Below are 16,598 nucleotides of genomic sequence, written 5' to 3' on the forward strand. Positions count from 1 at the left end.
ACTAGTGATTTCAAAATGAGTCATATTGAAGCATGACAGGAGCTCTGTGCTAAATGTGAGGTTCTAATGCTGATGAGAACCTCAAATGCATTTGGCAGAAATTCAGCTGCTGCCTTTTTGCTGGTGATGATCAGCCTTCTCACAGCTCAGGCTTTAATAGAGAAGCTGCGCCCCCTTGTGTCCCTCACAGATATATTGCACACCACAGTCTGTAGCAATGAGAGTAATAATCAATGCTGATGTCTACTGCTTCCTGTGGGGGACTATAACGCAGCTGTCACCTGCTGCCTCCAATAAGAGGCTAATCATAGGTCACATGACTCTCACTCCACCTACTGGGATACGGAGGTGTAGTCCATCCCACCCTGACCCATCACTTTATGCATGTGTCATGCTGCCAGGCTCGTTGTACAGCCATGTCTGCCCTGTAGCTCCAGTACCATTAGCATATTTAGCATTAAACTGCCCACCCTTGTCCAGTAACATAAATCCCCTTCTTCATACTCAGAACACTGTAACCCTTATTCTCTTCTTCTTTCCTGTCATTGTTTTTCTGGATAACTCCTCTTTGCCACGTCATAATCATGTCTCTATTATAAGGAGGAATTGTGATTTGTACCAATGACTAAACAAAAACACAAACAAACCCTATGAGGTCTTATATCTCCTTCACCTCTACGACCCAACAGTGCATAAAATAGATAAATCATTACACTTATTCTGGAAATTGAAGGAAAATTCCCCCAAACTGGTAATCACCCTATGAAAACTTTCACCAAATAAACTGCTTTGGGCAGCAGGCATCTCAAATCTAAGAGCTGCAAGCCTAATTTGGGCACTTTTCAATGCTGAATAATTTCCCCAATACAAAATACATCTACAAAATACATTTCAATCCAGAGAAGCTAAGAAACCCTCACATTACACAGTAGCTGTCTGTCTCCTCTCAGCCTCATATGTCAGAAGGTGAGGGAACCAATGATTTTTTTACAGATCATTTTTCTACACGTTTTCATTTTTAATGTATTTTGGTGGATCTGGAAGTATTCGTCTTTGTTTAAAAAACTAATTCAAAGATTTTATCAGTTTTCGTAAATACGTGTAAAATGTACCTTAGAAATTTAAAAACAACCAATAAAAATGAAGCATCAGCCTCTCACTCTCCACAAGCTACCAAAAAACAAACACAAAATGCGCCATTGTAGCACATGACACCACACTGACATGTTATGAAACCCTCTGGTCTCCCTACATCTGTACATGGAGGGGCGAACAAGCCCAGACTGAGGCACAGCAGTCTGCCTGCAGTGACTCTCTGTGGCCTTTCTGGCTCCCTGACTGGCTCCTCCCCCTCATCATGTGACCGACTTGTGTCTCTTTCAGGGGCACCAGCTGTTTTTTCACCAGTGACTATTTTCCAAATAATTGTTCCGGAACAATCCATTGTACTTGTCAGCAGGTTAATCAGCTAAATTCTCCTTTATGGCTTCATATAAATTTTGTAGTTTTTGGTTGGAGTTGATGTATAATTAGATCCACTGACAAAAGAGATGTGGGAACTGTTAGAAAATTAGATTAAATGGATCCTGTTGTTAAATGTGAAACTGGATACAGAGATATAGGAGTAACACAGATTTTATTTTCCAACTATTCAGTGGGTGAATCACTCTCCAGGTTCTGGACCTCCAGCATCTAAAAAGTCAGGTTCCTGACCTCTGCAGGCCCCTGCTTGAAGATACATCCCTCAACCCATCCACCACATATAGCCATGTATTTACAACCTGTCATCACTCAAAATACATAAAATCCTAATTATTCCTTTTAAATTTCCAGTCAGCTGCACATGAAGTTTATTCTTACCAAAGTATGACTTCATCTTCGCACAAATTGGACACTAGAGGACCTCATGTCTGTAGGGACAGAGATGACACAGCAGATCTCGATGGCCAACAGCACAGTCTGGGAGCATAAAAAGAGCAGCACAGAGATTAAACATCTACTTTTGGGTGGGGATCGAGGATGAATTTCATTAGGCACCTTCAGAGCCTGGTGGGCATTTTGCACATATGTTGTCTTTCAAAATAATCACATTATATTCAAGTCTTTAATATTTTCACATCTGACTATATTTTTTTCTGAAATCTGTCATTGATTGTAGTTTGATCCTTGTTATTGCTGATTTGATCAAAGCTGGGTGCATGAAGATTTAAAAGCACAGAGATGCTGTGATGTGTGCCTCACCTTCTATTCCAGAGTCAAAATATTTGTGATGTTTCTTGCCAAAAAGAGGAGTAAATGTAAAAAGAATAACTGTATTTTTGTGTGTTTTTGTCGAGTGCCTAATATGGAAAACACATCTACTGAAATGATTTTTTTCCTCAGTGGTTTGAATGACACAAGACAAAACAAACTGATTTATTTTTTCTGTTCCTTCTTCATCTACTTGTTCACAATTTTTGTGAATTTGACTCTGGTTGTGACTGTCATGTTTAACAGAGTTCTGCATGAGCCCATGTACATCTTCCTGTGTAATCTGTGTGTCAATGGGATTTATGGTGCTACAAGTTTCTACCCCAAATTTCTACTGGACCTCTTATCAGAATCTCACATTATCTCATACAGCGCATGTGTAACTCAGATATTCTTAGTCCATTCGTATATGTTATGTGAACTGTCCAATCTAACAGTAATGGCTTATGACAGGTATGTTGCGATATGTAAACCACTGTGGTATCACCCTATTATGACCCCGGGGAAGGTGGGGAAATTGCTGCTGGCACCCTGGCTGTTATCCTTTATGGAGATTTTAATTGGAGTTCTTCTAATAGTCAGGCTGACTTTGTGTGGATCTAAGATAAACAAGCTTTATTGCACAAACTGGGATGTGGTGAAGCTCTCTTGTACAGACACCAGTATGAATAATTTCTATGGATATGGAATACTAATTACTCATTTAACCCAAGCACTGCTGATTGTAATCTCCTACTTCCACATCATCAGGATATGTGTGCGATCGAAAGCAGAACAGAACAAGTTCATGGAGACCTGCCTGCCCCATCTGATCACTCTGGGCAGCTTCACTCTTTCTGTTGTATTTGATGTCTTGTACGCACGCTATGGAACAAGCAGCAGCATGCAGGGTCTCCGTAGCTTCTTCTCCATAGAGTATCTGATCATACCTCCCCTGCTGAACCCCCTCATTTACGGTCTGAAGCTGAAGCAGATTCGTCTGAGTGTCTGGAGGCTGCTCAGCAGGAAAGTCAGTGTGCTGACATAGATTCCAGAATGTTCTTCCTCTCAATGGTTTGTTTGAGTAACCTTTTATGTGTAACCATGACAATTTCAAAATTAGCAACATTTAAGCAAATTTAGGGTTCTGACACTGAATTTGTTAGTATTTAAGTATTCTAGTCATTTTTTGATATGCTCTGTTTATTCTATTTAAATGTATATTGTATGTTGTGCTGGGTTGGAGATAATACAAAACTTCTTTGTTTTCAGTGACAGTAAAGATGTCTATGTCTCTCAGGTAAACATTAAATACATTTGTTGTAAATCTGCTGTTGCTTTACTGATGAATATCAGTCTCATCACAGCTAAAAATGCAAAGAAAATGCAAAGAAAGCCTAATGGGGGCATTTTTTCTGCTGAATGATTTTCCCCCAATGAAAAGGCGTCAGGGGCGGCATGGGGGTACCATGGTGAGTCACCTCCCACCTCCTGAGATCAGGGTTCGAGTCTCCCCCTCGGCTCTGTGTGTGGACTTTGCATGTTCTCCCCATGTCGTCGTGGGGTTTCCTCCCTCAGCACAAAAATAAGCTAAGGTGACATGGAGCTGCCAGATTGTCTATAGGTGTGAATGGTGTGACACCCTGCAGTGGATTGGTGATGAAATTATTCCCTGCCTTGTACCTGTTATGTCCAGGATAGACTGTTACCATGCATGGAAGCTGCTGGTATGGAAAATGAAGGAATAAATATGTATCATTTCATTCAGGCTGGATGTGTGGCTGCACAGGTACCCCAAGCCACCAGGGGGCCCCCACACTGCAATTTTTAGGATGGGACAGCTAGAAGATGCAATTAACCTCCAGGTAGGTTTTAGTTGAGCTATCATGGGAGCCCCCTTGTGGACTGACACAAGAATAGCCTTTACTGCCAGCTACTGTTGGCAGTCTGCCAAATATTGAGGTTCAAACAGACAATCAGACTACTGAAAAGGTGGAAATGTGGTGTTTGAGTTCCTCCAGACCTGAAGAAAGAAACACCAAAAGAGGCAAAGAAGAAAAGTCAACCAGAATACTGTGAAGAAATCTTCATTAATTTAACCATTTTGTGTTTGCAAAAAAAAGTGGGGGTTTGATCTGGGGAGCCCTTAGCCAGTATATATACTGTGGAGTCCACCTAAGTGGACATGTTTGGTTACCTGGTTATCGCTTAAGTGCATACAACGGTTTACTGGATCAAATACTGTAGCGCTTGACAAAGCCTGATATCCCAGTGGTAGGAAACAGCGAGACTGACTGCTTGATGGGGAAGCCCCCTGTTACCCTTAAAAGGATGAAACACAAGTACCAACCATCACACAAAGCCACACAATGGGGAGGCGCAGGGAGGTCTGACGACAGACGCTATGGCACACAAACATAGTGAGTAGTGGCACTGTGGCAGTGGCACGCAAGGACTGGACAGGATTCATACAAGGAAACTGGGAATAGTTTCTCATTGGCACTAGAATATTTAAGTGTGAAAGCCTTTATTTCTGCTTAATAAAAGGCAAAGGATTTAGTTATTGTATTGTTAAATTTGGTTTTGTGTGTTGTCTTTTTAAGTGCTATTCTGAAGTATTTCGGTGCAGCTTGAGAAGTCTTGTCTCAGTCAGAGGAAATGGAGACACCTGAACCAAGTCACCCCCCAGGGGGCCTGCCACCTCCTTTCTGATGGATCTTATAACATTTATTTTTACTTAAAGATTTAACATGTCCTACTTCCATCTTACAGGGGTGAACTGGCAACAAAATGCAGCCCAGGATTTTACTGCTGACTGGGGGGAGCTGGAGTCTCCTTGCTATATTTTGACGATTGCATTCAACCGGCTGGCCACTAATTATATAATAATTATATAATGCCGGGGTTACAGAATAAAAACAGGCCTTGACTGGCTTCGCCCCCTCATCATGTGACCAACACATGTCTTTTTCTTTGGGAAAGTTAATCAGTTAAATTCTCCTTTATGCCTTGATATAAATGTTGCCAATTTCGGTTAGACCTAACGTATTCCATTGACTATTCCATACTCTAACTACACGGTGTGCAAAGAAGTACTTCCTAAAATTCATTTTAAAATGTTCTCCCGCTAATTTCCACTTATGGCCACAAGTTCTAGTATTTAAACTAATATTGAAATAGCCATTTGGCTGAACAGCATCCAGAACCGTTAGAATCTTATATACCTGGATCATGTCCCCCCCTTAGTCTCCTTTGCTTGAGGCTAAACAGACTCAGCTCAGCTAACTTCTCCTCATAAGCTGTTCCTCTAAGACCAGGAATCATTCTCGTAACCCTCCATTGCACCCTTTCCAAGGCAGCAATGTCCTTCTTAAGGTATGGTGACCAAACCTACACACAATATTCTAGGTGGGGTCTTACCAAGGAATTATATAATCGTAGCATCACCTCCACACACATAGAGATGTAACCCAACATCCTGAATACATAAGAAGAGGAGTAAGACAGACTTTTATATCTAAGCTGTATAAAGGTTGAATCTCTGGGCAGGATTTGGGCCTCCAGAACCTGAAAAGCCAGGTTCATGACCTCTGCAGGCTCCTTCCTGAAGATACGTCCCTCTGCCCATCTACCACATCAGCCATATAGCCATGTGATTACAAACTGTCATCACTCAAAATACATAAATACAAAACAAACAGCCACACACACTCACACCTATGGGCAATTTAGAGTAGCCAGTTGACCTAATCTGCATGTCTTTGGACTGTGGGAGGAAACCCATGCATGCACGGGGAGAACATGCAAACGCCACACAGAAAGACACCCTGGGTGACCCAGAGTTTGAACCCAGGACCTTCTTGCTGTGAGGCGACAGTGCAAACCACTGCACCACCGTGCCACCCCCACAAAATACATAAAATCCTAATTATTCCTTTTAAATTCCCAGTGAACTGCACATGAAGATTAATCTTACCAAAGTATGACTTCATCTTCTGACAAATTGGACGCTAGAGGACCTCATGTCTGTAGGGACAGAGATGACACAGCAGATCTCGATGGCCAACAGCACAGTCTGGGAGCATAAAAAGGCCAGCACAGAGGTTAGAATCCTACTTTGGATGAAAATGAAGAATGTATATCATTAGGCACAATCAAGCCCTGTTGGACAGGATGCTCATAGATTGTCTTTCTAAGTAATCACATTATATTCAAGCATCTAATGTTTTCACTTCAGGATATTTTTATTTCTTTTTTTATATATATAGTAGATCAACAGTTGTCATTGGATGCACGACTAGTTAAAGGTACAAACTCCAATTAAGTGTGTCTGACCTGATCCTGAGGGGTTTGTTTCATTTATGCTTCATGACAAAAGAATCATATTTTAAAAAGTAAGACCTGTCTTATTCTGATCATCAACAATGGAAAATTCTTCTTGTGAAATAGTTTTTTCCCTCAATGGATTGAACGACACAAGAACAAACAAACTGATTTATTTTTCCTGTTCATTTCTCATCTACCTGTTCACAATTTTTGTGAATATGACTCTGGTTGTGACTGTTATGCTGGACAGAGCCCTGCATGAGCCCATGTACATCTTCCTGTGTAATCTGTGTCTCAATGGGATTTATGGTGCTACAGGTTTCTACCCCAAGATTCTGCTGGACCTCTTATCAGATTCACATATTATCTCATACAATGCATGTGTAACTCAAATTTTCGTGGTCTACTCTTTTATTCTATGTGAGCTCGCCAATCTAACAGTAATGGCTTATGACAGGTATGTTGCAATCTGTAACCCACTGCAGTATCACCCCATTATGACCCCTGGAAATGTGGGGAAATTGTTGCTTGTGCCATGGCTGCTGTCTTTTGTTGAGATTTTAATTCTAGTTCTTCTAATGGTCAGGTTGCCTTTGTGTGGGTCCAAGATAAACAAGCTTTATTGCACAAACTGGGATGTAGTGAAGCTCTCCTGCGTAGACACCAGTGTGAATAATCTATATGGATATGTATTAGTCATCTCTCATTTCATCCAAGCACTGCTGATTGTAATCTCCTACTTCCACATCATCAGGACATGTGTGCGATCGAAAGCAGAACAGAGCAAGTTCATGGAGACCTGTCTGCCCCATCTGATCACTCTGAGCAGCTTCAGTCTTTCTGTTGTGTTTGATGTCTTATATGCACGTTATGGATCCAGCAGCAGCCTGCAGGGTCTCCATAACTTCTTCTCCATAGAGTATCTGATCATCCCTCCCCTGCTGAACCCCCTCATTTATGGCATTAAGCTGAAGCAGATTCGTTTTAGTGTCTGGAGGCTGCTCAGCAGGAAAGTCCGTGCGCTGACATAGATTCCAGAATGTTCTTCCTCTCAATGTTTTGTTTGAGTAACCTTTGCAATTTCAAAATGAGCCACATTTAAGCAAATCTAGGGTTCTGACGTTGAATTAATTAGTATTTAAGTATTTTAGTCTTTTTAATATGCCCTGTTTATTCTGTTTACATGTATATTGTATGTTATGCTGGGTTGGAGATAGTGCCAAACAAAACTTCTTTGTTTTCCTAAGAGTGACAATAAAGATATCTATCTTTCTGACGTAAACAATAAATACATTTGGCCTAATAAGAGAAGCTAATAAGCACTTACATCCCACAGAAGCTCCGTCTTTGTGACAGGTCGCTGACAGAGGCCCTTTCCACATATGACATACTGTATCTGCACCACTCATATTGTATCTCTGGAAAAATAAGCATATTACCAGGCCAGGAAAATCACCCTGTTACAAGTATATGCATTTATTTGATGTTCACTCTGATTACATAAATAGCAAGGGGTTCAATTTTAATTGCACTTTTGTGTGCCTGGAAGGACTTTGCTCTCAATATTAATGAAAATTATACTTTTAACAACACATACACACACACATATATATATATATATATTATTATTTTTTTCTTTTTTGACCTTTACATTCAACCGGCTAGCCACCAATTATATTATGCCGGGGTTACAAAATAAAAACTGGCCCTCACAAGCCCACTTGGAAAATTCCCAAACTTCCTGATGGCCAGTCTGCGTCTGCCACCTGACAAATCTCAACCCACTAATATCCTCTATCTGTCTTTTGACACAGAAGAATTCCCAGTGCTCAAACAGACACTGAAAGGATGGAAATGATATTGAGGAGACCGATTCAAACTAATCCAAATTAATTCATCGAAATTAATCCAACATTACAGAGATGTCATTATGAGATTCTGTCTTTAGTTGAGAGAAACATAGCTTTAGGGGCTTTCCACCAATCAGGGAATAGGAATTTCATGAAGGAAGTGGAGCTTCATGCTAGATTTGACTCAGTTCTGAATTATCACATTCAGCATGTTCAAACTAAGCATTACAGCCAAACCAGCTACTTTGGTAACATTCGAAATGAACTCATTCACTCTGTCAGTTTGAAAATACAAGTACAAAAGTACAAAATACAGAAAGAAGAAGAATATTTCTCGCTTATATTGGACTGCACTCTAGATATTACCCACCAGGAACAGATGTCCATCATCATCTGGTCAGTGAGAATGGCACCAACACTAGAGAATACTTCCTGGGATTTCTTGTCACTTCTGGGACAAAAGGTTTTGTCAGGATTTTGGGCAGAAAATACAGAGAAAGATCTGGGACCTCGAATTAGTCTCCACCTCACTATCCGGATGACAAAAAGTAGTGCAGAATTGGTGAGTGAATTCAGGGTAAGAGTAGCCTATGTCGGATCCGGAACGGATGATGGCCGTAGCCCACTGAGTTGCATGCCCGGTGAGAAGGGAGGCGAGAAGTGCAATTACTGCTGATCTGTGGAGTATCTGGTGGCAGTCCTCGTGGAGATCGCCTGACCGGTGTGCGTGACAGGCCTTGCTTTGTCTGTCCTGATAATTAAAAAGTTGAAGGAATTAAATATTCCATTTAAAGACTATAGGACATGTTTTCCAATCTAGTCCTTGGGTCTCTGGCAGGGAGCTGGGAGGAAGCAGAAACATGGGCCGTCTGTGGATCCCTAAGGACCGGGTTGGGAAACACTGGTATAGGAGACAGTCTTACGACAATGGCTCCAATGTCATGCCTTGCTCGTGCCGATCCTCCTGTGTGCCACGCCCTCCTCGCTACTTCGTGTGGAATCCCGTGTCATCAGCAGTTTCTAGTTGTGTTAAACAGCTTGGTGTATATTAAGTTTGTGTACCGTTGCTCGAGCCATTGCCATCCAGACGAGGGATGTCCTGGAGGAGATGTCCCTGTCCAAGAACTCTCACCTCGGGGAAGAGGTGCGCAAAAATTTGTGGCAGATACTGTAAGGAGAGGGATGGCGGAGTCAATGATGTGGCGGGTAGCCCTGGATTGTGGACTGCCCTATGGTCCGCTAATGTAGCTGCCGGAAGTGCCCCAGGCTCCGCCAAAAGCAGCAGGAAAAAAGAAGACGCTGGGTGTCTTCCTGGGGTCCATCTCAGTCTCCGCTGTTTCCCCTGCTGCATGTCGGGAAAAGCCCCTCCCAATACTCCACCCGGCAGTGTTCATACTCCACGTCTTCGCCGCCACTTTGCCCAGGTCAGCATCCCAAGTCTCTGCCAACCTGGCACCGCGACTTCACCCGAGCATGTGCCACCCAAGCCACCAGGGGGCCCCCACACTGCAATTTTTAGGATGGGACAACTAGAAGATGCAATTAAACTCCAGGTAGGTTTTAGTTGAGCTATCATGGGAGCCCCCTTGTGGACTGACACAAGAATAGCCTTTACTGCCAGCTACTGTTGGCAGTCTGCCAAATATTGAGGTTCAAACAGACAATCAGACTACTGAAAAGGTGGAAATGTGGTGTTTGAGTTCCTCCAGACCTGAAGAAAGAAACACCAAAAGAGGCAAAGAAGAAAAGTCAACCAGAATACTGTGAAGAAATCTTCATTAATTTAACCATTTTGTGTTTGCAAAAAAAAGTGGGGGTTTGATCTGGGGAGCCCTTAGCCAGTATATATACTGTGGAGTCCACCTAAGTGGACATGTTTGGTTACCTGGTTATCGCTTAAGTGGATACAACGGTTTACTGGATCAAATACTGTAGCGCTTGACAAAGCCTGATATCCCAGTGGTAGGAAACAGCGAGACTGACTGCTTGATGGGGAAGCCCCCTGTTACCCTTAAAAGGATGAAACACAAGTACCAACCATCACACAAAGCCACACAATGGGGAGGCGCAGGGAGGTCTGACGACAGACGCTATGGCACACAAACATAGTGAGTAGTGGCACTGTGGCAGTGGCACGCAAGGACTGGACAGGATTCATACCAGGAAACTGGGAATAGTTTCTCATTGGCACTAGAATATTTAAGTGTGAAAGCCTTTATTTCTGCTTAATAAAAGGCAAAGGATTTAGTTATTGTATTGTTAAATTTGGTTTTGTGTGTTGTCTTTTTAAGTGCTATTCTGAAGTATTTCGGTGCAGCTTGAGAAGTCTTGTCTCAGTCAGAGGAAATGGAGACACCTGAACCAAGTCACCCCCCAGGGGGCCTGCCACCTCCTTTCTGATGGATCTTATAACATTTATTTTTACTTAAAGATTTAACATGTCCTACTTCCATCTTACAGGGGTGAACTGGCAACAAAATGCAGCCCAGGATTTTACTGCTGACTGGGGGGAGCTGGAGTCTCCTTGCTATATTTTGACGATTGCATTCAACCGGCTGGCCACTAATTATATAATAATTATATAATGCCGGGGTTACAGAATAAAAACAGGCCTTGACTGGCTTCGCCCCCTCATCATGTGACCAACACATGTCTTTTTCTTTGGGAAAGTTAATCAGTTAAATTCTCCTTTATGCCTTGATATAAATGTTGCCAATTTCGGTTAGACCTAACGTATTCCATTGACTATTCCATACTCTAACTACACGGTGTGCAAAGAAGTACTTCCTAAAATTCATTTTAAAATGTTCTCCCGCTAATTTCCACTTATGGCCACAAGTTCTAGTATTTAAACTAATATTGAAATAGCCATTTGGCTGAACAGCATCCAGACCCGTTAGAATCTTATATACCTGGATCATGTCCCCCCCTTAGTCTCCTTTGCTTGAGGCTAAACAGACTCAGCTCAGCTAACTTCTCCTCATAAGCTGTTCCTCTAAGACCAGGAATCATTCTCGTAACCCTCCATTGCACCCTTTCCAAGGCAGCAATGTCCTTCTTAACGTATGGTGACCAAACCTACACACAATATTCTAGGTGGGGTCTTACCAAGGAATTATATAATCGTAGCATCACCTCCACACACATAGAGATGTAACCCAACATCCTGAATACATAAGAAGAGGAGTAAGACAGACTTTTATATCTAAGCTGTATAAAGGTTGAATCTCTGGGCAGGATTTGGGCCTCCAGAACCTGAAAAGCCAGGTTCATGACCTCTGCAGGCTCCTTCCTGAAGATACGTCCCTCTGCCCATCTACCACATCAGCCATATAGCCATGTGATTACAAACTGTCATCACTCAAAATACATAAATACAAAACAAACAGCCACACACACTCACACCTATGGGCAATTTAGAGTAGCCAGTTGACCTAATCTGCATGTCTTTGGACTGTAGGAGGAAACCCATGCATGCATGGGGAGAACATGCAAATGCCACACAGAAAGACACCCTGGGTGACCCAGAGTTTGAACCCAGGACCTTCTTGCTGTGAGGCGACAGTGCAAAGCACTGCACCACCGTGCCACCCCCACAAAATACATAAAATCCTAATTATTCCTTTTAAATTCCCAGTGAACTGCACATGAAGATTAATCTTACCCAAGTATGACTTCATCTTCTGACAAATTGGACGCTAGAGGACCTCATGTCTGTAGGGACAGAGATGACACAGCAGATCTCGATGGCCAACAGCACAGTCTGGGAGCATAAAAAGGCCAGCACAGAGGTTAGAATCCTACTTTGGATGAAAATGAAGAATGTATATCATTAGGCACAATCAAGCCCTGTTGGACAGGATGCTCATAGATTGTCTTTCTAAGTAATCACATTATATTCAAGCATCTAATGTTTTCACTTCAGGATATTTTTTATTCTTTTTTTATATATATAGTAGATCAACAGTTGTCATTGGATGCACGACTAGTTAAAGGTACGAACTCCAATTAAGTGTGTCTGACCTGATCCTGAGGATTTGTTTCATTTATGCTTCATGACAAAAGAATCATATTTTAAAAAGTAAGACCTGTCTTATTCTGATCATCAACAATGGAAAATTCTTCTTGTGAAATTGTTTTTTCCCTCAATGGATTGAACAACACAAGAACAAACAAACTGATTTATTTTTCCTGTTCATTTCTCATCTACCTGTTCACAATTTTTGTGAATATGACTCTGGTTGTGACTGTCATGCTGGACAGGGTTCTGCATGAGCCCATGTACATCTTCCTGTGTAATCTGTGTGTCAATGGGATTTATGGTGCTACAGGTTTCTACCCCAAGATTCTGCTGGACCTCTTATCAGATTCACATATTATCTCATACAATGCATGTGTAACTCAAATTTTCGTGGTCTACTCTTTTATTCTATGTGAGCTCGCCAATCTAACAGTAATGGCTTATGACAGGTATGTTGCAATCTGTAACCCACTGCAGTATCACCCCATTATGACCCAGGGGAAGGTAGGGAAATTACTCCTGGTACCCTGGCTGTTATCTTTTGTGGAGATTTTAATTGCAGTTCTTCTAATGGTCAGGCTACCTTTGTGTGGGTCCAAGATAAATAAGCTTTATTGCACAAACTGGGATGTAGTGAAGCTCTCCTGTGTAGACACCAGTGTGAATAATCTATATGGATATGTATTAGTCATCTCTCATTTCATCCAAGCACTGCTGATTGTAATCTCCTACTTCCACATCATCAGGACATGTGTGCGATCGAAAGCAGAACAGAGCAAGTTCATGGAGACCTGTCTGCCCCATCTGATCACTCTGAGCAGCTTCAGTCTTTCTGTTGTGTTTGATGCCTTATATGCACGTTATGGATCCAGCAGCAGCCTGCAGGGTCTCCATAACTTCTTCTCCATAGAGTATCTGATCATCCCTCCCCTGCTGAACCCCCTCATTTATGGCATTAAGCTGAAGCAGATTCGTTTTAGTGTCTGGAGGCTGCTCAGCAGGAAAGTCCGTGCGCTGACATAGATTCCAGAATGTTCTTCCTCTCAATGTTTTGTTTGAGTAACCTTTGCAATTTCAAAATGAGCCACATTTAAGCGAATCTAGGGTTCTGACGTTGAATTAATTAGTATTTAAGTATTTTAGTCTTTTTAATATGCCCTGTTTATTCTGTTTACATGTATATTGTATGTTATGCTGGGTTGGAGATAGTGCCAAACAAAACGTCTTTGTTTTCCTAAGAGTGACAATAAAGATATCTATCTTTCTGACGTAAACAATAAATACATTTGGCCTAATAAGAGAAGCTAATAAGCACTTACATCCCACAGAAGCTCTGTCTTTGTGACAGGTCGCTGACAGAGGCCCTTTCCACATATGACATATCTGCACCACTCATATTGTATCTCTGGAAAAATAAGCATATTACCAGGCCAGGAAAATCACCCTGTTACAAGTATATGCATTTATTTGATGTTCACTCTGATTACATAAATAGCAAGGGGTTCAATTTTAATTGCACTTTTGTGTGCCTGGAAGGACTTTGCTCTCAATATTAATGAAAATTATACTTTTAACAACACATACACACACATATATATATATATTTTTTTTTTTTTCTTTTTTCTTTTTTGACCTTTACATTCAACCGGCTAGCCACCAATTATATTATGCCGGGGTTACAAAATAAAAACTGGTCCTCACAAGCCCACTTTGAAAATTCCCAAACTTCCTGATGGCCAGTCTGCATCTGCCACCTGACAAATCTCAACCCACTAACATCCTCTATCGATCTTTTGACACAGAAGAATGCCCAGTGCTCAAACAGACACTGAAAGGATGGAAATGATATTGAGGAGACCGATTCAAACTAATCCAAATTAATTAATCAAAATTAATCCAACATTACAGAGATGTCATTATGAGATTCTGTCTTTAGTTGAGAAAAAAAATAGCTTTAGGGGCTTTCCACCAATCAGGGAATAGGAATTTCATGAAGGAAGTGGAGCTTCATGCTAGATTTGACTCAGTTCTGAATTATCATATTCAGCATGTTCAAACTCAGCATTACAGCCAAACCAGCTACTTTGGTAACATTCGAAATTAACTCATTCACTCTGTCAGTTTGAAAATACAAGTACAAAAGTACAAAATACAGAAAGAAGAAGAATATTTCTCGCTTATATTGGACTGCACTCTAGATATTACCCACCAGGAACAGATGTCCATCATCATCTGGTCAGTGAGAATGGCACCAACACTAGAGAATACTTCCTGGGATTTCTTGTCACTTCTGGGACAAAAGGTTTTGTCAGAATTTTGGGCAGAAAATACAGAGAAAGATCTGGGACCTCGAATTAGTCTCCACCTCACTATCCGGATGACAAAAAGTAGTGCAGAATTGGTGAGTGAATTCAGGGTAAGAGTGGCCTATGTTGGATCCGGAACGGATGATGGCCGTAGCCCACTGAGTTGCATGCCTGCTGAGAAGGGAGGCGAGAAGTGCAATTACTGCTGATCTGTGGAGTATCTGGTGGCAGTCCTCGTGGAGCGAGGTGTGCGTGACCGGTGTGCGTGACAGGCCTTGCTTTGTCTGTCCTGATAATTAAAAAGTTGAAGGAATTAAATATTCCATTTAAAGACTATAGGACATGTTTTCCAATCTAGTCCTTGGGTCTCTGGCAGGGAGCTGGGAGGAAGCAGAAACATGGGCCGTCTGTGGATCCCTAAGGACCGGGTTTGGAAACACTGGTATAGGAGACAGTCTTACGACAATGGCTCCAATGTCATGCCCTGCTCGTGCCGATCCTCCTGTGTGCCATGCCCTCCTCGCTACTTCGTGTGGAATCCCGTGTCATCAGCAGTTTCTAGTTGTTAAACAGCTTGGTGTATTTAAGTTTGTGTACCGTTGCTCGAGCCATTGCCATCCAGACGAGGGATGTCCTGGAGGAGATGTCTCTGTCCAAGAACTCTCACCTCGGGGAAGAGGTGTGCAAAAATTTGTGGCAGATACTGTAAGGAGAGGGATGGCGGAGTCAATGATGTGGCGGGTAGCCCTGGATTGTGGACTGCCCTTTGGTCCGCTAATGTAGCTGCCGGAAGTGCCCCAGGCTCCGCCAAAAGCAGCAGGAAAAAAGAAGACGCTGGGTATCTTCCTGGGGTCCATCTCAGTCTCCGCTGTTTCCCCTGCTGCATGTCGGGAAGAGCCCCTCCCAATACTCCACCCGGCAGTGCTCATACCCCACGTCTTCGCCGCCACTTTGCCCAGGTCAGCATCCCAAGTCTCCGCCAACCTGGCACCGCGACTTCACCCGAGGATGTGCCCAAAGCCACTGCCACTTTGCCCGAGGGTGCGCCTGCTCCCGTGGTTCCTACTCCGGCTCCAGTCCCCAAGGTTCCTATTCCAGTTCCTGTGCCCCAGGCTCCTGTTCCCGAGGAGGTCCGTGACTGTCGGACCACCGGTCCTCCCACCTCGGTGAAAGTGGAGGAGGAGCTCGAGTGGGACCCCTCAGGGATTTCCCTGACTACTGTACCAATGGACCCCTCCGGTGGGAAGTCCTGACCGCCACCCCATCATAAAAGATCCCGGCCAGGACCCCATCTCTCGGTATCCCGCAGAGGGAGAGGACACCTGTGAGGGTCCCTCCGGCTTCGGCCTTGCGGTCACCTGTGGCCTCTGCAGCTCCTGCCTTCAACCTGCCCGGGTTCCATCCGGCTCCCTGTTTCACCGATCCGCACCCCATGCATCATGACGCCCAACATGAAAAGCAAATTTTAAAAAGTGTAAAAGCAAGGCTTCTGGAGAAAAATCTAAGTGAAATACATGTTCCTTGTGTGCTGGGGGGAGGAGATTGGGTCCTATCATGTCCAATGTTGTACAGTGGTATGGTTTGATACCCACCAAGTGAACACCATAAACAAGCTTGTACAGTCTCCCAAAATGCAACTGGGTGTGGCTGTAGATCTGCTAATGAAGGCAAATGTATCTTTGATGAATTTCATGTCAATAGGCTTTGCTGCTGCACAGAATGCTGCCAAAGATATCTGTGAGGAAATGAATATGGAGGCTGTACTGCAGCAGGAAAGATTCAGGGCCACCCAAAGGCATTTTGCTGATGAAGTGCTTGATGAGCTTTTGTCTGATGCACTGAAGCGCCTTGATACTAACTTTTTCA

General features: G+C 42.8%; 3 protein-coding genes across 3 annotated transcripts; all 3 read left to right on the forward strand.

The window, feature by feature from the left end:
- The first annotated feature begins 19 nt into the window (after positions 1 to 19).
- LOC111841412 (olfactory receptor 8A1-like) lies at positions 20 to 3,366 on the forward strand. The gene has a single exon (XM_023807117.2). It carries the CDS (start codon positions 2,270 to 2,272, stop codon positions 3,275 to 3,277), a length of 1,008 nt encoding a protein of 335 aa, XP_023662885.1. The 5' UTR covers positions 20 to 2,269; the 3' UTR covers positions 3,278 to 3,366.
- Positions 3,367 to 6,653: 3,287 nt separating this feature from the next.
- LOC111841429 (olfactory receptor 8U1-like) lies at positions 6,654 to 7,586 on the forward strand. Its single transcript, XM_023807156.2, has one exon. The coding sequence runs from the start codon at positions 6,654 to 6,656 to the stop codon at positions 7,584 to 7,586; it is 933 nt and encodes a 310-aa protein (XP_023662924.2).
- A 4,930-nt stretch (positions 7,587 to 12,516) lies between these two features.
- On the forward strand, positions 12,517 to 13,449 carry LOC140579221 (olfactory receptor 8I2-like). Its single transcript, XM_072701621.1, has one exon. It carries the CDS (start codon positions 12,517 to 12,519, stop codon positions 13,447 to 13,449), a length of 933 nt encoding a protein of 310 aa, XP_072557722.1.
- The last annotated feature ends 3,149 nt before the right edge of the window (positions 13,450 to 16,598 follow it).

The sequence above is a fragment of the Paramormyrops kingsleyae genome, chromosome 17 (genome assembly GCF_048594095.1).
Source record: "Paramormyrops kingsleyae isolate MSU_618 chromosome 17, PKINGS_0.4, whole genome shotgun sequence".
NCBI lineage: Eukaryota > Metazoa > Chordata > Actinopteri > Osteoglossiformes > Mormyridae > Paramormyrops > Paramormyrops kingsleyae.

What these genes read in the sequence shown, in the direction of transcription:
- LOC111841412 (XM_023807117.2), top strand. Translation starts at nt 2,270, where the DNA reads ATGTTTCTTGCCAAAAAGAGGAGTAAATGTAAAAAGAATAACTGTATT.
- LOC140579221 (XM_072701621.1), top strand. Translation starts at nt 12,517, where the DNA reads ATGGAAAATTCTTCTTGTGAAATTGTTTTTTCCCTCAATGGATTGAAC.
- LOC111841429 (XM_023807156.2), top strand. Translation starts at nt 6,654, where the DNA reads ATGGAAAATTCTTCTTGTGAAATAGTTTTTTCCCTCAATGGATTGAAC.